Source organism: Gymnoscopelus microlampas (genome assembly GCF_963454915.1).
Source record: "Gymnoscopelus microlampas genome assembly, chromosome: 20".
Lineage (NCBI taxonomy): Eukaryota > Metazoa > Chordata > Actinopteri > Myctophiformes > Myctophidae > Gymnoscopelus > Gymnoscopelus microlampas.
The window spans coordinates 29,791,615-29,815,737 of NC_139957.1; the positions used below are offsets into that span (position 1 = coordinate 29,791,615).

Below are 24,123 nucleotides of genomic sequence, written 5' to 3' on the forward strand. Positions count from 1 at the left end.
AATGCAACTCATGAATCCTTATATTCATGAGAATTCAGTCATTATTTGACTTAAAGGCATTGCATCCTCATCCATCTTTTAGTAAAGAAGCCCTCCATCTTCCCTCAGGATTGGTGTTGACCCACTAATTTGATGCGTTTCGCCCTTTTGTGTTTCTATCAAGCACTAATCCCTGTCTCCTTCAAACCCAGTACAATATACAGACATATCATGCATAACACATAGGAGAAACATTATGTCAATAAGCACCTGCCACATAGAATAAGCAGCTGCCATAGAATTCTACCTGTGTTACCTGTTACTGTTACCTTATGCGATTCTTCCTCAATGCATTACGAATAACCACGATTCACAATTTGCAATTTAGGCATTTAGCAGACGCTCCTGTCCAGAGTGACTTACAATTGCGAAATAAGAACTCTAGTCAACAAATGACAGGGTAAATACTCTTAACCCATTAAGACCTGAGGCGATTCTTAAAAATGTTTTTTAAAAAAAATCGAAAGAAAAAAAAATCAAGATTTTTCAAAAATAGCAGATCTACAAGCTCATAGCGCGGCACTCGGTGCCGCGCTATGAGCTTGTATATCTGCTATTTGTAATAGCCAAAGAATCTAAAGTGACACAGATGCGTTCCAGGTCTTAATGGGTTAATAGAGTGCAGCAGAAAAAACAATCTAATGCTTCAAAGAAACCAGGATACCAGGTAAACATCAAAACCTGCATCTGACAACATGCTATCTATCTGTCACAGAGAGAGCGTGTTAGCATTAGCCTAGTCTGTCATCGACATGTACAGCGGGGCTCTCAGTCTCTCCATCAGCCTGCCAGAGCTACAGGTTAGCTGACACTAATTGTCCCTGACAGTGCTACAGAGAACAAAATCGCTGTTGCCTGCAAGTCTCATTTAACCAATCACTGTTGACAGTAACCTTGGTTTAACCGCTCACCTCTGGCAACCTCCACTAAGTCCCGGGTGGTCTCTTTGGCGGCCGTGACTGTGCGTTTTCTGTACAGTATGTGCTGCTCGCTGCGTTTGAGGTCAGTGCCTGAGGCTAGAGACGAGGCCGAGGGCCGAGGTCAGGGAGCAACATTATGTGTAAAGAAGACATGTCAGTGAAAGTACACAGTAACATCCTGAGTGTTAATCTGACTCTGAGAGTGTACAGCCAGAACCAAATGGACCTGTGAGGGTCCATTTGGTTCCGTCTGTACACTCTCAGAGTTACGAATGGATAAATTAACACTGAGGATTTGTGTGTGTGTGTGTGTGTGTGTGTGTGTGTGTGTGTGTATGCTGTGAATGTGTAAGGGTGTTTCTCTGTGAATAAGTATGACACTCAAGCTAGTGACTTTTAAAGCTATACAGTAAGGTTTATGTCCTCTCCCAATGGAGAGACGCAGATTTCATCTGTAACACTTGACCTGGCTGGGACTATAATCTGGGTATGCCGCGTGGGTAACCAAACATCTACTACCAAGAGGGAATCCCCACTTGCTTGACCAGGGGAGCTATTGGGGCATAAGAGCTTCTACTACTACTACTTCTCAACCAGTAGGTGTCCTATACTTCTCAATGGAGGAGTAGGGCGATCTCCTCCAACCACTGCAGATGTGCTTGTTATAACATAATATCTCTCTACCATGCAGAGTGGTTAAAATAATGTTAATTAAAATGAGTCCCGGATTACAGCCTTAAAAAGGCAACCCACTGTGTTTAACAGCGATTGAGCATTAGGGCGCTAACCCTTTATCCATTGCACTTACTGACAAGAGGCGTTTTATCGCAAGCGACTGTCCCATATCCTCGATCATTAGTTACCGTTGGGAAGAAACCTTGTATCTCCATTTTTTAACTTCAATTTTTTTCGTAATTGAATGCCCTTCTTTGTCGTACACGAGTGTCGCTCAAAAGTGTTGCGACGTGACACGTTGTGAGCTTGTAGATCGGCTATTTTAGCCATTTTGGAAAAGTAAAGTGGTTAAGTGTGTATTTATACATATTGAACTAATGAAACATTTTAACAAGAGCTTGTGACTAAATAACTACACTGGAGCCATTGGAACACAGGTTATTTTCTCCATTTCCTGCAAAGCAACGTTTTTGGACGTACAAGGTTTCCACCCGACAGCGACGATATCCGTTATGCTGTGTATGGGTGTTCATCCCCCTGGGCCAGAGGGCACCCCAGTCAATATGAACACACCACAGTATGGATGGAACCGTGGCTGTGGTACTTGATGGAACACACCCTGCCTAATGCTGAGTAGCTATGGCAACCAACCACTGACTGCTGGGGTGAGTTAAAGGGGAGGGGCTTAACAGCACCCCCATCCCCCCCGCCCCACCCTTCTACACCCCTCATCAAACAGTAGAGCTTATTGGACCAGCCTGTGTGTGTGCGCGCGCGCGGGTGTGTGCGTGCGTGCGTGTGTGCTCTAGATTCTGGGTGGGGGGTAGGGTCTGTTTGTGGCGGATATGAGGTAATCTCCCCAGGGGTTAACAGTATCGCAATAACACAGGGGTTCAGTGCCACACACACACACACACACACACACACACACACACACACACACACACACACACACACACACACACACACACACACACACACACACACACACACACACACACACACACACACACACACACACACACACACACACACACACACACACACACACACACACACACACTCACACACTATCATCTGTTTAGCTGCCAGACAACAGGCTGGTCAATGACTACATCATTGTCAGTCATCTCTTTGTTACTGGAATGGACGGATGGCCAGTCTCCTCTCTCTCATACTAGACACTGGATCCAGTGGTGTAAAACTTTCAGAACTGATGTGCATTGATTGTTATCGCGTTTCCTTTGCGAAGTGAATACAAGTGAAGCGTTCCATGTTTGTGGAGGTCGTTTGTAAAAGCCGCCACTCGTCGCGATTGCATTTTATATCACAGGCTTTCATGTGGAGGATTATGCTGCTTTGAATGAGTTGCAGCGTCTAAGGCTTGTTATAAATACGGGACATAACAAATGTAAGGGATCGAACCAGAAGCCCTCCTGTGTCTAATAGGTTGCTGGTGCTTATCGTTACGGTCACCTCTCTACCAGTTAGTATCACCACCAGTATGGACGTCCATCGGCTCCAGGCGCTGCGTTACTGCCTCCCCCAGAGTGTCAGTGACTCAGGGTTGTTCTACAACCACATCGCTGCCAGGTTTGTACACATGCCATCCCGGTAAAATCCTCAGTGTTACTTTAACTCTGAGAGTGTACAGAATGCTGTAACCAAATGGACCCGTACATCAAATTGGAGTCAGAGCGGCTGCTAAAGTTTCTGTGTGTGTTTGTCTGTTCCCCAATGACCTCTTTAAAGCTGCAATCCAGAACTAATTTCTTTTTTTTAAAGATATTTTTGGGGGGGTTTCTGCCTTTATTGATAGTATATAGTAGATCTAGATCTAGATAGTAGATATGGATCGGGATTCGAACCAGACTAGGTGCCCGGACCGCAAGTCCAGCGGTCCGGGCCTCCAGAACTTATTTCAACGAATAGAATATTATTCCAACCACTCTGTATGATGAGAATAACTGTCACATCTGCGGTTGGAGGTGGTCTCGGGTAGGACACCTACAGGTTAACAAGTAGCCCTGCCGGAAGCTCATGAACCCAATATCTCTCCTGGCAAAGCAGGGATTCCCTCTTGGTGAGTGGTGGATTCTGAGGACATAAACGTACAGGACTGCAGCATCAGGCCTCAGGTGATTTAGTACAGAAGCCCTGTTGCTCTTTCCATGCGACTGATAGCTAGAGAGTTTGGGCCGGCTATAGCTCTGTGGATAAAGAGGCTGGTTTATGACCAGTTTGTTTCTAGTTTGAGTTTTTTGGCCATTTTCAAGCCTTTATTTGACAGTGGCGCTAGACAGGAAATGGCAGGACATAGAGATACGGAAAGACATGCATGCAGAAAATGGCCTCGGGTCAGATTTGAACCCTGGTCGGCGGTGACCAACCAGGGCTATATATAATAATAGACATTAATTGCAGTCGAAGCAAAAAACTATTGGCCTCATGTGTTCTGCTAAATAAGCGAGTGTCTGTTAGTTTGGTTAATACGGTTCACTCACTTGGTGCTGAGAGAGTGTTACCATGAGCTAGTGACACAAACATGCTGGTCTGTGACGTTAAGCCAAATGTTTCTTTGTGTTGTTGTTTTCTGTATCAGTGCTAAAACCTAAAATCTGTAATCATAATCTCATGTTGAAATCCAGAATTAAGGCTATTTGGATTGTTATTTAGATAAAACATTTGAATTGGAGAGAAATTGTTCTTTTCTGATCCACTTTTTTTCTTTGTCTTTAAGACGATAATATTGATGATGATATTGATGTGTCATAGATCGATAAATGCAGCTAAAAGTAATACAAAGTTAGTTTCAACTTTTTTTAAATAATAAATAATAATAATATAATTTATTAATATTAATAATAATAATACAAAAAAAACATTAAATGGAAGACACAAAAAGGGGGATCATTTACTTGCGACTCATTCAAATTGGTCCGCGACCCAAACATGGGTCCCAACCCACTGCTTGGGAAACGGTGCTTTAGCCCATACACATCAAAACGTCTGCTGTGAAAAGTATCCATCGCTGTGAGCATCTTCTTTATTCTAAAAACACTCTCTCTGCAGTCCTGTACACAGTACACACACAGTACAATTCTCAGTGTTCTTTTATTCACTTGCAACTCTGAGAGCGTATGCATTTAACCAAATGGACCCTCACGCGTCCATCTGGTTACATTTGTGTACGCTCTCAGGGTTAAATTCACACAGAGGATTTTACAGTGTCTCTGAATAGCCGGGCTCTGGAAGGGCTCTGTACATATTTAATTCACTCCAAGACACCATAGCTTAAGGCTAAAACGACCGACTTTCGGTCCACTGCCCTCCCCCCCCCCCCCCCCCCCTCTCTCTCTCTCACACACACACACTCACTCTCTGTCACTCTCTCTCTCTCTCTGTCCCCTGCCAGAAGGTGGAGGGATGGAAGATTTTTGGGAGATAGAAAAGAGACTGAGAGAGAAGAGGGGAGGGTGTTTTTGTCGCTGGCTGCAGTTCCAGAAGATGCGAGCTGTAGTAGGATCAAAGAGCCGCGTTGGCTGTCGTCTTTTCATCACAGGAAGAATGGAAAAGAGGGGGAGGGGTGGTTTATACGGGGAAAAAAGGTTTTTATCTGTATGTAAAATATGTCAAATTCCATCAGTAACAGCTGGTTCTTAAAGCTGATCCGGCCCACTCTCTATCTAGGACAGCAGTGGTGTAAAGTAACTAAGTACATTTACTCAATGTCGAGGTACTTTTACTTTACTTGGATATTTATTTCCATTTTTTTGATCATTTATACTTCTACTCCACTACATCTGAGAGGCAAATATAGCACTTTTTACTCCACTACAATTATTTGAAAACTTTAGTTACTTTAACACACACTACTAACGTACATTAAACACTACAAGCTCACGACGCGTTGTAGATCTGCAGTTTTTGATCAAGAGATTATTTTTATATTATTGTGTTATGGCTACTTTTACTTGTGTTATGAGTACTTCTTCCACCACTGTAAGACAGCCAGACCTGCCTGGCCATTAGGTGCTGACATTAGGAACGCCATGTCTATTGAATCTCTCAGCTCATAGTGTTGACAGACAGATACTGTAGTGTACTGTACTTATTAAGCTTTGGTAAAAATCAGCTTATATGAAATGCAATTGATGGTTTTGACTTCAGAAACACCAACCCCAATGTTGTGACGAGTATATACCTGCATTTGTACGTTTGATTATTTTTTTTAAATTGTATTAACCACATGAACCCTGGCGTCCCTATTCTGGGCCAAACATTCTGCAAGAATAGCTCATCTATATAGTGCTTCTTCTTCCAACCACTCAAATGTGTACTTCACATTAACCCATTCACACACACTGCAACAAGACCATTAACCCATTCACTCTGGGAATTTCTTTGGCTATTCAAAAATAGCAGATATACTGACTGAGCTCGTAGATCTGCAATTGTTTTTTAAATCGTGACAATTTGTGCAAATCTTATAATATTTTTTAAAGCGAACATTTGTAAAATATTTTGTTCCAGGGACCTCCAGAGGCAAAGATTTGAGTTTAAAAAATGTTGTTTCCAAAAATATATGTATTCAAAGTTTTGCACAAAATGTTCACGATTTTTCAAAAATAGACAAAGTGTCAAATTATTTATAGCTCAAATCTAAAATGAGAGAGATACGTTCCCGGATTTGAATGGGTTAACTCATGACATGATTATGTGGTACACATTCATACAACAGTGCCAGCTCGTCAGGAGCAGTTAGGGTTCAGTATCACGCTCAAGGACACTTGATTGCTTCGGATCAAACCAGGAACCTCCCAGGCGGCCGCTCTACAGTATGTCCCGAGCCGCCGATTCAATATACCCATAATTAGCTTCTCAATATAATGTTTTAATATGATAATAATAATTGCAGTTTGAATGCCTTTGACTGATGTACTAATAACTAGTCCGTAGGTGTTTTATTACAGGCAGCTGGCCTCTACATCCTCAGCGAAAATAGCTAAATCAATTCAAATAAGCTTAAAAGGATGAAAAATCCATGAACGCCTCAAAGATGCCATTATAACTGATATATAACTACAACCACAAAAGTCCCTTGTTGGCAATACATTGCAGTAGCCTATACTGCCTACATGTTAATCACACAGGATGCATAGTATGTGGGTCATGTATTCACAAACACCATGCTCTTTACGTACGTGCATCAAATATGGCACCATAAAACCATAAACCATTACAAGGCATAAGATGGAGCTTTTTGCACACAACAAGCAGGAACTAAGAACATAAGCACATTAATGTGGATGGTATTAATGCCATTAAGGCCTGTAGTGCTGCTCTCTCTCTCTACCCCCCATTTGAGGCTTAATTGTAGCCCATTCAGCAGTATTCCACTGTACGTTTCTGTTGAAGTAGGTTGGGGGTTGGATAAACTCTGCATGGTGGAGCGCCATCATTATATCCAGAACGAAATGGTGGTGGTTCATGGAGTTTGAGGCTTCAGTGACAAAATCTTGTTATGCCAAATTTATAAATTGCTATATGGGTGTATTTGCAGTCTTATTGTTCTTGGTCATTAGATTAATTTGTCAAGTATTCACATGCTTCTAAAAAAGGATTTACAGGAAAGAATTCCTGTAAATCCTTAGTGTTCTGAATGCCAATACTCATAGATATTCTAATTATATGGAACGTATGATGCAGGAACCTTTAGGCACACTTGTCCTTGGCTTGGCATAAACTGCCTGCAAACTGCCGGCAAACTACTGCTTTGTGACCTCTGAGTGCATTTATGTCATGTTGTTGTTTCTCACACTGACTTTGCCGTACATGTAGTTGCATCATTTACACAATCTGGTTTTCCTGCCAAAATGAAAAGCTATGCTCATGCTCATTAAGTTTAATGACCTTGCTCCTTTTAGGTTCATGGCAGCAGGGTAGGGGGGAAACATTTTCTTAACCACTTAAGCCATATATATTATATACTTACCGTAGTTGTATAGTACAATAAATAGCCAACAAGCTCACGTGCCACATCGCGACATGATGCGAGCTTGTAGATCTGCCATTTTTTAAATACTAGAGGTTCGGCCCTCACCGCCGATCCGACTCATGGCGGCACACTTTTTTTTGTTTTTTTTTGTCTGATGTCCTGATGACACGGTTTGTTTGGGTCTGATGTCATGCTGTCACAGTCAGCATTTCACATGCTTTATTCGGGTGTGGCTGCAGTGGGAACTGTATACCGTATATGGTTATGTCTGAGTCATAGTGACGGGGCGGTGGTTCGCCCGCCAGACCACCTATTAACCAGTTTTAATATAGGATGCTTAAATTGCCCTGAATAGGGACACCAGGGTTGATGTGGTTAACATACATTCTTTATTAAATACATTGTTAAATTGTGATATTATCAAACATATGAAACATGTCAGACAGTCTACATTTACCAGAAGGAAATGTATTTGTTTAATTCAGTCGGACCAGAAGCAGGGATACAACATATCCCCACCGGCGATAAACATGGCAGAGGCATGGATTCAAACTCTGAGTTTACCGCACACACCGTTTCCTGGACCAACAAGCACCCCGCCTCCCACCCAAAGCGTGCTTACTTTGATCACATGCTAATAGCCAATAAAGTTGTCTCATACTGTTTTTAGTCTGTGTAGGCCTCAATCCCTCCCTCTGTCTGTGAGTGGTACTTTCCCTGTGGAGCAGATTAGAGGTCTTGTAAGAGAGTTAAGTCCTGGTTAATTTAGATTTAAGGCTGCAGTGAGGTAATAATAATCTGCCACCGAGGCTCTGTCTGTAATCCAGCTAGTCAGACAAACCTCCTCCTGCTGGCGACTGTACCCCTGCACCCACCCAAACACGCACACACACCCAAACACGCACACACACCCACGCCCTCACCCCTTGGCACACAGCCCTACATCAAAATGCCTAGTGAACCCTATTGGGTGTATCAATCTCCTATTGAGCTCTATAATAACAGCCGTGTGTGTGTGTGTGTGTGTGTGTGTGTGTGTGTGTGTGTGTGTGTGTGTGTGTTGCCTTCTCTGTTCACTAATCTGGTCTCCTGCTAAAAATAACAGTGTCTCTTATTTTGGGTGTATGTACTGTATAGGGACCATAATATACATGTGGGAGTGTGTAATGATATGTTGTGTTCCTCTTCTCATCCAAGTGACTGTAGCTCACAGCATAGCTGCACAGACTCGCTCTCCCGAGACAAAACTGAGGCTACAGTACATCCATTTTAAAACCTTTAACTCTTACTACGTTTACGGCTAGTGTACACACTACTACCCCGATATTTTCAAGCCCATTAACCTGAGACTTTTGAAAATGCTTTGTTTTTGTGTTACTTACTAGTCCGGACGGATGGAAACGAGACCTTTTGAAAACAATGACGCCTGGAGTGAGTTATTGATTTTATAAAAGTATTACTAAATATGGCAACATGAAATCATAGACATCTCCCAATTAAAGCAGTGTTTAATAATAATTTCATTACAGGAGTCATTTCTACAAGAAAGTAGTCCCTGACTGCCTGCACAAACAAGGCGGTTTCTCCAGAACGTTTACTTTTAGATTTGTTCAGTCTCAGTCTCTCAAGCTCGATTCATACCTCGTTGCACGGCGGTGTCGCTTGTGGAAGATAGCAGACCTACATGCTCACTACACGTTGTGAGCTTGTAGGTCTGCTATTTTCGGGGCGCCACACCGTCGTGCGACGGTGCATGAATTAGGCATCATTGTGTAGCTCTGTCTGCTGCCCTTTGCTGTTTCTAATACTGGCATAGAAGTCTCACAAGATGTCATTAAAACCACACCCTTTGATGTTGTTTGAACATACACCGTTTTCCTGACACCGTTCATCAAAGCATTTGACGGCCCATAATGGTTTTTGCTTCACTCACCCAAAGTTCGTCAACCTCATCTTTCCTGCAGCTCTGCGTTTCATCCTTTTAACCCATTAACACTGGGAACGCATCTGTGTAACCACTTTAACCAATGTTTTATACTTTGGCTATTCAAAAATAGCAGATCTACAAGCTCGTAGCGCACATTTTTAACTTAAATCTTTGCTTCTGGGGGTCCCTGGAACAACATATTTTGAGATGGGGTCCGTGGCCAAATAAATATAATTTTGGGGGTCCTTGAACGTTTGAGAACCACTGATTATAGCAACATAATTATTTAAAAAAAAAACTGTTATTAGAAGACATTTGTAGAATCCCCCAGAAGCAAAGATTTGAGTTACAAATATTAAAAGATTTGCTAAAATGTTCATGATTTAAAATAAAAATGCAGATCTACAAGCTCATAGCGCGGCACTCGGTGCTACGCTATGATCTTGTATATCTGCTATTTTTGAATAGCCAAAGTATATGATAATGGTTAAAATGTAAAATGACAGATGCTTTCACGGTTTGAATGGGTTAAGGAAGACATTTCCTCAGAGTACACCTGGGGTACTATAAAGACACTGACCCAGAACAGACAGGAGGGACAATTCTTTGTTGCTGCCCTACATGCCAGCAGACATGTAAGAGCAGTAAGTAAGCAAGGTTTCCAGAGACATTGCTTTATCCATTCCTCCATACTGTAGCTAAGGCTCCACGGAGATCAGAGTTGTTGTGGATTTCACCTTGACCTGCCCAGTGTGTGCGAATAGTCATGTGATATGCGTTTTCAGGTGTGTTAGTATGGAAGGAGGTTATTTCTTCTGAAATCTTGCTAAAACACACGTGCATGGATGGAGATTGATTTCATTTAAAACATTCAAAAATAAAACAAAACCACATTTTCTACATTACAGTATATTGAGTTATGGAAGATACATCTTTCTGTACATAACTTGTATGAAGTTCTTTTTAAAAAAAATATATTTCTGGGGCTTTTCTCGCTTTATATTGATGCATTTGATAGTATAGTGCAGACACAGGGAGAGAGTCAGGAAGGCAGCAAAGGTCGTCAGGAATCAAACCTGCGACTCGCTGTCAGGCTGTAGAGCCTAGGTATGCGCCTTAAACACTAGGCCATCGGCGCCCCATGAAGTACATTTTTATAGCCCTTGACCCCGAACACCTCCAGTCCTCCACCTGCAGTAACCTGTAGAGTCTAGACATCATTGTAAGTCTTTCCTCGACCTTGACAATCAGTTGTCAGCGACAGAGTGATGTCATAGCAGTGTATCGCCTCTATGGAGATGAGATAAGTGTCGTCTGAAGAAGCCGTGGCATTGAGTTACAAGCCTCCACTTACACTGTGTGTGTGTGTGTGTGTGTGTGTGTGTGTGTGTGTGTGTGTGTGTGTGTGTGTGTGTGTGTGTGTGTGTGTGTGTGTGTGTGTGTGTGTGTGTGTGTGTGTGTGTGTGTGTGTGTGTGTGTGTGTGTGTGTGGATTATTTCCAATGTTCAGTACTTTTACTTCTACTCCACTACATCTCAGAGGCAAATATTGTACTTTTACTTCACTACAATTATTTGAAAACTTAAGTTAATAGTTACTGTACTTTGTAGAATATTATTACAAAACCACTTATATACAGTATATATACTTTGTCAATTTGAAAATAGTCGATATATTAGATCACAACGCGTCGCTTTGCGTTGTGAGCATTGTGAACTTGTAGATCTGCTATTTTCAAAGGATTTTTATACATTTTACACATTTGAAAACTTGTGAAATGGGACCTTCTGCATAATGAGTACTTTCTACATTGGGTACGTGATACCAATACTTTTGTACTTTTACTCAAGTAAATTTAGAATTCCGGACTTCTACATTCGGTATTGACACTTTTACTGTAAGTAAAACATTTGAGTTATTTTTCCACCACTGGTATCCATGCATGTGTTTGACGATTAAGTAAGTGCATGCTTGCATGTGCCAATCTGTGAGCACAGACAGGAAGTGGAGGTCATCTCGGTTTTACGTTTCTCCAGTTAGTTAACCGTCCAGGGATAAATGAAAGGCTGTAATTAACACCCCCCACTCTAATGGGAGCTCCATTGCCTGTCTGTTTGCTTTCGTAGTCAACTGCTCATTGTTGTTGAATAAGAGGAGGTGATTTTAGGAGGAAGTGATTTTAGGACGCTGGTTAATTTTCTTGAAATTAATTGATACATTTAATATGAATTAATTGATGTGGCACCTGCTCTGCTGAGCGCTGGCGCTGCGCTGTACCGCTGTGTCACAGTGGATGCCATCGTTCATTAATTATTCACTCTGTGTATTACTCTTTCCACAGTTGTGACAATGAATAAGTATTTAATTTAGACCCAGACCGATGTAAATGGTAAATGGTAAATGGTGCATTTATATAGCGCTTCTATCCAAAGCGCTTTACACTGATTGTGCCATTAACCCATTCACACACACATTCATACACCGATGGCGGAGGAAACCATGCAAGGCACCAACCTGCTCATCGGGAGCAATTAGGGGTTCAGCGTCTTGCTCAAGGACACTTCGACACTAGCTCTAGGGGAGCGCCCCAGCCCGGGATCGAACTGGGAACCTTGCGGTTTTCCAGTTCACTCTACCCGGCCACTCTACCCCTGAGCCACTGCCGCCCCATGTACGTACAGTACATTGTATTGGTTTGGCAATTATGCAGCTGATGTGTCTCTCTTTTGGGCATGTCATTGTAGAGCGGCCTTTTCTTTTAATGTGTGAATAGGGCATACGTGGTTAAATGAAATAAAATTGGTGGTTATATAAAAGTTTCTGCAAAGATCTGCACTTTTTGTCAAAATATCTGTCAAAACATCGGTAGGTGAGGTGGTCTAAGACTCTCCAAAATTGAGATTGGCATTTAATTTGTGAGGTTCCTGTTTGCCCCGTTTGCGCCATTACAAAACCTTTACACAGAGGACAAGACACATTCACAACAACCCCGCAAAATAGACTATCTATAAAGCTCACAGTCGCAATGCGCTGAGCTTGTAGAGCGACTATTTTCAGCGCGGGACACCGTCGTACGACTAAGTATGAATCAGGCTTCATCACAGTGTAGCTTTGTGATTCATCAGTTGTCCAACGTAAATGAGTTCCTGCTGACAGTGCACTTGAGTCAAAGCTATCCATATCCTCAAAGGTTTGTTTTTTGAGCGATCAGTTGTTTTATCACAGGTAGAGAGAGGGAGAGAGAGAGAGAGAAACGGCAAAGCAAATCAAAACTGCTGTCGTGAGCAAGAGGTGCAGAGCTGTGCTGAATGACTGGTGATTCATTCGGGTGCCTTCCATTGAACCAGCAGCATTAAAACAATTACTCCGGCAACAAAGGCTAATTGCCATGGCAACAGAGGCCCTGTCCTTGGGTACCACCCAGAGAGGATCATGCCTCGTGGCCTCCCCTCGCCTCCCCTCAACCCCCATATCCACCCACCATCCAACCCTCATCGTATGTTGGCAAGGAAAAATCACACACACACAGGCTCCCCTCACCCAGCTTAAAACCAGGTTATTGCTAAATGGTGCATTTGTTCCGCGCCTTTTATCCAAAGCACTTTCACACACCAAAGACAGAAGGCCTCAACCTGCTCATCGGTAGCAGCTGGATGTTCAGTGTCTTGCTCATGGACAAGTCAGAGTGCTAAAGCCTAATTTTGTATACTAGGTAGTGCAGTGGTGTTACTGATTCTCAAGAAGGTAAATGTGTTCTTTTTGACAGGCGATGCCCTGGTGCGATGGAGTATAAATTACTTAATTTATATTCTGTCACCATGTCTGTTAACCCATTCAATCCGGAAACGCATCTGTGTCATCTTAAGATTTATTTCGCTATTAAAATAACAGATATATAAGCTCATAGCACGACACAGAGTGCTGCACTATGAGCTTGTAGATCTGCTATTTTGTAAAACGAACATTCGTAAAATATTTTGTTCCAGGGACCTCCAGAAGCAAAGATTTGAGATAAAAATGTTAAAAAAACGTACAGTATGTATTCAAAGATCTGCCCAAATGTTCAATATTTAAAAAAAAATGCAGATCTACAAGCTCGAAGCTATGAGCTATGTAGATCTGCTATTTTTGAATAGCCAAAGTATAAAATAATGGTTACAGCTCAAATCAAAAATGACACAGATTTGTTCCCGGATCGAACAGGTTAATAGACTGAGCAGGGAGGGAGAACGCAGAATATGAATGCAGATATGACAGGGGATGGTGCATAATGTAACCATGTGTGGTCACGGCTGTGCTTGCTGGATACGTGGCTTCCTTTCCAGTATGCTAGACTTGGGTCATTTGACATGGGTCAAAGCCTCCTTCACCTCATTCTCTCTCTCTATCTCTCTTTCTATGATCCCCATCTTCCATAAGCCCAATTCATACTACGTTGCATAACGCCGTCACATTGGCAAAAATAGCCGACCTACAAGCTCACAACAACAACGCGTCGCATCCGCGGCGCCTTCTGAGCTCGCTACTTTAGGCGCGTGACGCCACCGTGCGATGGAGCATAAATTAGGCATTACTCTTTCTCCTCCTTCCCTTCTGCCAACCCTCTTTTTTACTCCCACTGTGTGTCTGAGTGGAGGTTAATATCCTATAGTTTAGGAAGGCAAAATGCAGGGTTCACTGGCAGGGGAGCAACTCGACAGCTGTGCGTAGTACAGTATAATGCCCTTTTTCCCAAAGCAATAGACCATTGGAAATCAGGTTTATGTTATGCTCTCTTTATGTCATCAAACCAAATTTGCTCCTCTCATAAGCCTGTCTACTGTGTGCATGAACAATGCATGTATTTTCTTATTGATGCATACTGTGAGTTGGATGTGGGGCGGTTGCTCATGAATTTTTAAAGACGCATGCCTATAGAATATCAGGGCGGAAACGGTCCGGCATGCTGCGGGTTTAGAGCTTTGGTGACTGGGAGTGGGTGCGTCTAGGAACCTCAGGGAAACGCAGCACTGCCCAAATAACAGGTCAGCTATGATTCATGGGAGCATTCCTCACAGCCGTGTGGTGACCGTGCTTAAATAGCCTGTACAGAGCAGAGATGCATTTCTGTATCATTTATTAGCAACATTTATTTTATTGGAATTTATTCCATATTTGTCATTTCACTGTTGTGGGCTAGCAGCGAAAAAAATGTAGATTTCCCTGAATTGTACCTAAAGACAGACAATGCTGCTATTAACCACTTTCAACCTGGCATCATACGATGAAGTACAGTGTAGGATCTTCAATATGAAGATTTTATTTATCTGTATTGTATTTTTCACCAAAAAACGCTGTGTATTTTCTGATTGAAATATTATGGTCTGGTGTAGTGATCAAACTTGGCGTTCCTATTACATACCATGTAGTCCTACTGACCTTTTTCAAATGACATACATGTACAGTATTACACACTGTGCTATCATCCACTGTACATCAACTACATACAGCTACCAGCGTGCCGTTTCTCTGCTTCTCTCTCTCTCTTACCATTCCACCATCCTTGGCTTGCATTGTGTTTCTCGGCGTCCCCCAACCACTGAGCATGTGAGCTTCTGTGATTGTGTTTTTTGGCAGGCATTGCTAAGCCATCTAGAACAGGATTTGTTTGATCTGTTTGTCTTTATCTCTGTATCTATCTCTGTGTACCCTGTCCCCACAAAAGCAGACCAAGCTCACATATCATATATATACTGTATTGTCTGTATAGAACAAGGATCATGTTGGTCGCTCATCCCGAACAGGACTAATTTCTCGATAACAACAAGCAGTCCAGTTTGGTATGCTTCTGTGTGTTCTCGTTACCTATCTTGCACTATGCTAGCACTGCCGAGGGTGTATAGTGTGTACATTATATGCTGCACTCTTATTTTTATATATATATTGTTTTATTTTTCTTTGATGATAAACATTTCTTGTTGCCTTGAATATGATGTCTTTCCATCATGCTGCATCTACTGTACTTTTGTTTCTCCTTGTCCTGTAACCTGTTCTTAACTGCTGTACTGTCTTTGGCGCCTGAATTTCCCCTGTGGGATCAATAAAGATCTTATCCCATCTTATGTGCATAGACTGCATGCAGCCAAACACAAGGCCAAACTCCAAAGGCAGCGTTATCAACTTACAGTAACAAAGCTCACTTTAGCACATCAGTGGTGATGTATATCACTGTAGCCCAATATAAAAGGATGAAAGAAAACAATTCTCCCACTATATACCCTGAAGAAATGTTTTCAATGTACATTTTAATATTTAGGCTATATTATGTAGGGGCCCGTTTAAGAGATAACTGATGATTAATTTGACCAACTGTCTGAAAGCCTGCCTGTGAAATTGCACAGTGAAACTACGCTGTAAATAGACTCTGGTTTGTTTTTTTTAGCTTGAGAAGTAGCTGTAATGTTTTAACAGCTCTTATGCTGCTCGTGCCCGGTTTATATCTTATCATGTGACCTCATCCCCTTCAGTTATTGGATCACATTTTGTACTGCAGGTGTGCACGTGTGCGTGTGCATATGCATATCTTACATAAATGTTTCGCTAGGTTGTCTGCTTAGTACAATAACCCTTTTTTGTAGAACCACAACACTTTGCTTACATTCACGCTGTTTACTACAGTTGCGTTTGCCTGTGATGACAACACAGCAGCAGCTACGTTCCAGAAGACGTGACGAGGCAAGGCTTCTCCTTATGTGGTTCTTCTCACCACAAAAACTGAGCTGCATGTGAGCTCGACTATACTCGTCTGGTTTCTAAAGCACAACTGTGTTCCAAAGGACAGTGTGAGCCTAAACACAACACAGATCACAGATCAGCACCACATTGTGAAATACAATAAAGTCCTCTGTACGTAGCACATGATGTGTTGATTGAGCAATGTTGGTATATAAAAAGAAAACAAATAGACGGTGAGCCTGTTTTTATTTCTGACATCTTAGAGGGAAGAGAAGCTGCTAGCATCAGCCTAATGGCATGTTAGTCCTCTGCTCCAGACCACTCCAGAAATAGGGGTTGTTGTTGTAAGGTGATCCACGAGATGGATGGAGCCATCTCCCCTCCTCCCTCCTCTCTCGTTTCTCATTGAGACTTTAGACTCTAAAGTCTCTTAGAGGTTCTCCCAGGTCTCTGAAGTGTCTGTTATGTGATTAGGGCATCAGCATGGCTTGTTTAGAGATTTTAAAAATGTTGTTGTGTCTGTAGTTCTCTGTTATGGTTTTACATACTGTAGGAGCTTGTCTTGAGGTTGAAAGTATAATCATGTTTTAGCTTAGTTTAGTTTATTTGCACATTTTCTAATGCTTGCAGGCCTTATGGGGGGCGTGCCCATACAGAGCACGTTACCATTGGGAACGCATGGCCATTTGAAACATGTGGCCATTCTGAACGGGCTCATAGCTTAGGCCCTGGAAGTGCTGCTTGCAGTGTGCGTTGCGTCGCAGTGGGTTGTGAGCTTGTAGATATGCTATTTTCACCAACTAGAGGTTCGGGCCGCTACGCAGCCCTCACACCTACGTCGCACTGTCAATCCGACCAATATGTCTGAGTCATAGTGTCGGGGGGCCTTGTCAGATACCCGTTTTACCCGTCTGTCTGTGTCCCTTTTGTGCCTATATACAGGTATGGAGATCTCTGTATCTGTCAGTCCTTTTATGCCCGTATATGGAGATCTCATCAGTATATGCCCATATATTGGTATGCTCAAATATGGGCATATCAGTTGGATGGGGGGTTCCATCATATATGCCTATATATGGACATATCGGTGGGATTGGCGGTTCTAGACAAACTGCCTATCATTCTGAACGACTCGGTGGTGGGCGCCGCACTCCCTTGAGTCCTTGCCAATCCGTGGGCATAGCAGTCGGATCTGTGGCGGGTTTGTTTATGGTTAAGTCTGAGTGATGATGGGTTGTGATGATGGGCCAGCCTGCCCACCATTAGTCAATTTTAATATAGGACACACCCGCCAAGTGTGAATTTGGTTGGATGAACGGTTCAGACAGACAGGCAGACAGACAGACAGACAGACAGACAGACAGACAGATAAAGATATTCTGGGAATTTATAGATAGCTTAATTTGCAGACAGCTGTCGTCCACACTGGCTCATCAGAAATGGCACTGATCATCTTCCACTGACAAGGATGCCATCTTCTCAGATCACAACCCTGTGCTCTGATTTTGTTATTAGGACGAAGTTGGTGTCTGCATGTGGTTCCTGCACCTTGTTTGCATTATGTCTCTGTCAGGGTTTCATTGTGCAAGGACACATTTTAGCTGCAGTGAATTATTATTCGACTCAACAGATAGCAGTGTTTTTGAATTTATTATAAGTTGATACATACTCAGTTGGCTGAAACATGATTTTGATGTTCCTCTTTTTTTTATTGTGTAATACTTTTTTTTGTCAAAACATTAGCGTCGATATTGACTGCTGGTAACAGCCTGATATGCCACAAAATGGGTAAACCAAATGTTCTTGAGACTTATTATTACCAGCCACGACAGAGTGCTTGGTATTGTTTTCACCTTGAGTCTGCGTGGGGTTTATTATGTCTGTGTACACTACAGTGTGGTCTGGAGGAGGGACAACATGAAATACAATACAGGTCTCCGTCCGGACGGAATTGAACCAGGGACACTGTGATTACGTGGTCGGCGCTCTATCTAGTTGGGATGCGAAGGAGGACTCAGACTTTCAAGTTGTGTTTTGATTGCTTTGACTTTTGCTTTTGTTACACACAGCAGCTGCTGGATAACTGTACAACATTAGCACACTAAGAGTGAAGGATGGCTGGATGCTGGTGGTTGTTCAGCTGCATCTGTCAAAGTCAGCTTTCAAGTCTTCTCAATCTACATTTATTTGTCCTGCCTTTGTACTGTGGCTTTGGTGTTTTACTGAAGTAAACAAAATCTTTCACTACTAAAGACATTTAGGAAACTAGGAACTGGTGGGGATCTTATTGGAAGTAAACACATATTCAGTCCCATCAATTAGGTTGTGAAACTCTCCCTATAGCGTTGTGTGTGTGTGTTCTGTACATAGACCTGTACAGGTAGGTTAAATAGCGAATCCGATAGGGTAAAATTTGATTTAATCATTAATTTCTTTGTGAGGTGGTTTTGATATTAACGCCAGAATCAACATAGTCGCTTGCATGTTGAGGCATCCTTTTTTTTAATAATGTTCAACGCAAGTAAAACCATGCTGAAACAACAAAATCAACTCTTCCTTTCTGGTGTTTAGTTAGCATTCGCCAGTAATGTCCCCCCCACAACTGTTTACTGTACATATCTTTCTTTCTTATTACTACTCGTGTATATGATTTTCTAGTGCATATTATTGCATATTATTGTTTGACTTTATGTCTCGATGAATTGAATACACAGGACCTTAACCGGAAACAAGCCCTGAGGGCTCATCTGGGTTATCCTTTTAGCGTTCTTTTGTATAGATCTGTGCCACCGTGCCTCGTTTTTGCAAACTGTTAATAAAGTATTCAGTCAATCAAAAGGAAAGTACTGTGAGTGAAAACATGGTGAATAAATTCAGTCGAGATGATATAAATATCATTGGAAGTATGAATCATAGTCATAGACCAATATAAAAAATGCAAACAGAAATCACCAGAAATTATACATATTATTGAATCTGAACATTTAGAAGAATCGCAGTACAGACATGCCAAAGACATAGCAATTACTTGTCTTAAATACATATCAAATTGGCATCTAATAATCCATATTCAACATTCAAGATTTTAAAAACGTTATTGTCCATCACATAGTAAGTGATAAAAAGTTCTCTTTATGTTGTTGCTCCCATAAAACATAAAACGCATGCAAGAAAAAATAACATTGTATCAGGTAGTTCCTGACAACTCCCGTCCCTAACAGACACTGCAAGTCATTTTGATTGAGCAAAAGAATGGTGCGAGGAAGTGCTATAGAATATAAATCAACGTTTAGCCTTTCTTCAACAAAAGGAAGTTGTTTGGAAACATGGAGATGAAAGCTCTGAGTGAAGACACCAGAAAGCGTGAAAGCCAAAATCCAGTCAAAGCTTTTTGAGAGGACGGCGAGGAAACTAGAGAGCAGGGTGATGACAGGAAATCATTTGAGAGAAGGGAAGCCGCTTAAGTTGAGACCAAGCCATGCAGAACCAGAGTCCTGCGGAGTCTGAGGGGCCACGCTGTCTTCCTCCTGGAGGGGAGCAGATTGAAGGACAGGAGAGAGACAGAGAGACACATGGAGAGAGAGAGAGGTCACATGTTGTCATTTAAATGTTACTGGTGTCCTCAGGCACAAGCCTCCTACTAATTGAATGGATGAGCGATTCGTGTCAGCTTTACACATCATGTACTGTTGGTACTGTAGCTAAATCATCTCAGTTTTCCTGCTGCTGTCAGTGTTGCTGCATCATCCTTTTATTCATTCATTTTATATACTTTTTATATTTAGGTTGTGAAGATGGCATATTTTATTGTTACACACTTAAAAAACGCCACATTCAAGCTGTACACATAACATCCATAACATATTGGTCTCAATTTAGTTTACATACATACATTACACACACACACAAACACACGCAGCATTGTTTTCTTCTTATTGACAGACAGTGTGTGTGTATATACAGACACGTGCACACGCACACACACACACGCGCGCACACACACGCACTCATTCATTCATCACTATCAGTAAGCTGATGAACTACTGTGTGTTCCTCACACCTCTGGGCTGTCAATGTGAACTGTATCCGTCTGGATGACAGATTGTATCCCTGAGGTGCTGAAGGTGAACATTAGATAAGCGTTTAGCTAATTCACAGGTTCCATGACGATAGAGTTAACCTCATCCCTGCTGTTGTCTAGGATAGATGAACTCTGCACTGACTGGACTAGACCAGTGGTTCTCAAAGTGGGGTCCCGGAACCCCCAGGGTTCCTTGAGGGGGTTCCAGGGGGTCCCCAGGAAAATGTGTTAAAACAGCATCACAATCATTTTAACCATATTTTATACGTTGGCTATTCAAAAATAGCAGATACAATAGCTCGCAGCGCTTGTACATCTGCTATTTGTTAAACAATTGCAAGAAATTCTTTTTTTCTCCTTTTCTCTTTTTTTACACAAATCTTCTCTTCTGGGGCTCCCTGGCACGAAGTATTTTCAGATGGGGGTCTGTGGCCCAATACAATATCAATTGAACCACTGGAATAAACTATACTGTACCTACCGTATGCTCATTTCATTTCCAATTCTGACTGTAAGGCAAAGATGGTCACAGTCACACATGGTCACAGGCACCCCATGTCTATAAACATACTTATAATGCATTGTAATGTGCATATAGTACTGTCTAATTATAGTTATAAGAATTCATAAATACTCATAATGCTTTATAACAATAGTCATAACATAAAGAATTATATAATTACTTATAAGGTGAAGTTTCATACTACTTTAGAATTGCTGGACACACACAGACAATTGTTTTAGCAAGGATCATAGTCTATTATAATTCTCATAGTAATACATTATACAAAATGTATAATGTATTATATTCACTGTTTTAATGCATTATAGTATGATTATAAGTCACTATAAGTGGTCAATGGGTACTTAAAGTAAATTAATTACATTCTTAAATTTTTATCCCACGATTTTGTAACGCCTATTTTTTCACCCAGTGCAAATGCCTAAGCATGTACTGTAATCCTGGGCACTACCGTCCCTCTGCCAACCTAGGGAGGCCAGGGCCGAGCTCATGCCTCCTTCAATGCATGAGAGCCAACTGACCTTCTTATCACCTGACAGGGGAGAGTTTCCCTGGTTGGACGTAGCGCGTGGAAGGAACACGTTATTCCAACCAGTTCCCTTCCCCTCCATCAGGCGCCCCGGCTGGCCAGGGGGAGGCAGTATAGTGACCAGGATTACTGCATGTTTTCTGTGAGGGTACCTACCCTAGGAGACACGGGGAGAACATGCAAACTCCACACAGAAAGGCCCTTTCGCCAACCCCACCTAGGGTGTGGGCACTGATAATTAATTACATTCTTGAAGGTGTAGGGCCTACACCTGTAGGCAGAATCATTTTGTGGTTTTCTTGCATATATTGAATGCTATTTTTAAACTTTGCTTAAAGCAGCCACAGTACCGCTTACAGTATATATAATATACTGTAATATATATAATCACATTAGAATGCATTATAACAGTGATTATAACGCCTTATACAATTATTATGATGTATTACGATTATGAAAATTATAATACACTATGATGTTGGCCAAAATGAAAAGTCAGTGAATGACCAATAATCATGAATTATTATGATATACTTGACCTTATAAGTCACTATAAAAGGTGGTATAATGTGTTATGATTGCACTTTGAGTACTTCTGAGTGCTTATATCTGTAATTTTACAGTGTTATAAGACAATTACGATGTATTTATTAGACTTGACCTTATAAGTAATTATACAATGCTTTATAATGTGTTTTAATAGTGTACTAAGCTGAGTATAATGCATTACAAGTATGTTCATAATGCATTATAGACATGGTATGCAAAGCAAGTGTTACCAAACTATTTATAGAGCCTAGTTGAGCCGCATGTACTATGCTTATACTTCTGTTTTTGAATTTGATAATTAGCTGTGTAGTTAATCATAGAAGCGCTGAACCACAATTGAATGGCCAAAATGTTCTTGTCCTTGTTTAGGGAAAGGAATTCCTTGCCAGTTATGTGGTTGTAAACAACATGGTTATGTAGATGTTACTTCATTATTCGACTTAGCTCTCTCTCTCTGTGTGTGTGTGTGTGTGTGTGTGTGTGTGTGTGTGTGTGTGTGTGTGTGTGTGTGTGTGTGTGTGTGTGTGTGTGTGTGTGTGTGTGTGTGTGTGTGTGTGTGTGTGTGTGTGTGTGTGTGTGTGTGTGTGTGTGTGTGTGTGTTTGTGTGTGCGCGCTTACACGTGTGTCAAGTCTTCTTGTTTACTTTTCAATAAGTGAGACTCCTGCTGGCGATAAGCCTGTTGATTAAACACTTGTGTTTTTAACTCACCGTATCATTACCCAGCATCCCCAACACACCCTTTTACCCCAATGCTTCTGAACATTTATGGAAGTGCCATTCTGGTGCCAGTACAGTATGCCACAGTAAAGGGCAAGGAGGCAAAGGGGAATTTTCTGTGGCTTGGGTTTTGAGGTTGAGGTTTTACTCTGCCTGTTTATAGGCTGCCCCTCCCTCTCCTCGGGCCTACAAGCTGTCAGATAACTACTGTAGTAACATATTATTTCTATAGTGTTAACTGAGGAAAGGTGTGGCTCTCCGGTACCCCATATGCTAACCAGCTGACTTTATCATAGGCTAATACATAGGCCTTTATATTTTATTTAACAACTTTCAACCATATTTAAAAAATACAAATAAATAAAACATTTCAAATAAAAAGTACGTCTCCCGAAAAATGTCTGACAATGCATTCTGATGCCATGCATTGTAAGCTTGTAGATTGGCTATTTTTTGCTAATCATCGTACAACAAAGTAAACGGCTTAATTGTTGCAGGCAGCACATTCACCAGTATTCAAGAAATATACAGTATGTGTCCACATAATATGCAACATACAGTATCTGTCTCGAGTATTGGAAGCAATCAAGAACTGCACGTCTTTAGGATATATCCATAGCTACAGTACATTGTCATGTAACCTCTCAAATGTTCACCTTCAGCCGAACAGTCATTTCCAACCTATTCACCTGGAGTCTTTTCTGCTAACTAGCTAACTGTATCATAGGCGAATCATTTTTCTATTCTATTTAACAACTTTCAACCTGACATCCATATTAACTCCATCGTTGGATGGTCTCTCCTCCATCTCTCTGCCTCCAGTGAACAGAGTATCTGCCAGGCGCGAGCCTCGGTCATGGTCTACGATGATGCCAGTAAGAAGTGGGTGCCCATCAAGCCTGGCCAGCAGGGCTTCAGTCGCATCAACATCTATCACAACACTGCCAACAATACCTTCAGAGTGGTGGGCGTCAAACTGCAGGATCAGCAGGTGAGACCTTCAGACATGGCTTGAAACCTTTGTACTACACAGAGGATAGAGAATAGCAACTGCATGTGGATTCCTTATGTTGAATGAAATATTAATTCATAAATATAATTCAGTTTTTCTTTGGGTGCCCGCTGGCCTAGCGGTCCAGGCGCATACCACATATAGGCTCTAATGCGGGTTTCAATCCCGATCCCGACCGCCTTTGCTGCGTGTCACTCCCCGTCTCTCTCTCCCTGTTTCCTATCCATCTCCACTATCTACTATCAATAAAGGCAGAAAAAATATATACTATATATATAAAATTAAGTTTTAATATTTGTATTTAAAACTGAATTTTATATATATTTGTGTTATGAACATGTTTCACGACTGAAATTGATTACATGAAATATATGACTATGGATTTATGACTACTTATGACTACTGTGATGCATTGTAAGCTTGTAGATTGGCTATTTG

The 24,123-nt window shown here is 41.6% G+C and overlaps 1 protein-coding gene across 4 annotated transcripts in view; it reads left to right on the forward strand.

Annotated features, from left to right (window-relative positions):
• Positions 1-24,123, forward strand: part of evla (Enah/Vasp-like a) — a 53,489-nt gene that overhangs the window by 9,897 nt on the left and 19,469 nt on the right. For all 4 annotated transcript variants that reach the window (XM_084043952.1, XM_084043949.1, XM_084043950.1 and 1 more), the window contains one exon: positions 23,496-23,664. In XM_084043952.1, coding sequence (XP_083900078.1) covers positions 23,496-23,664 — 169 coding nt within the window. The remainder of the gene's footprint in view (positions 1-23,495; positions 23,665-24,123) is intronic.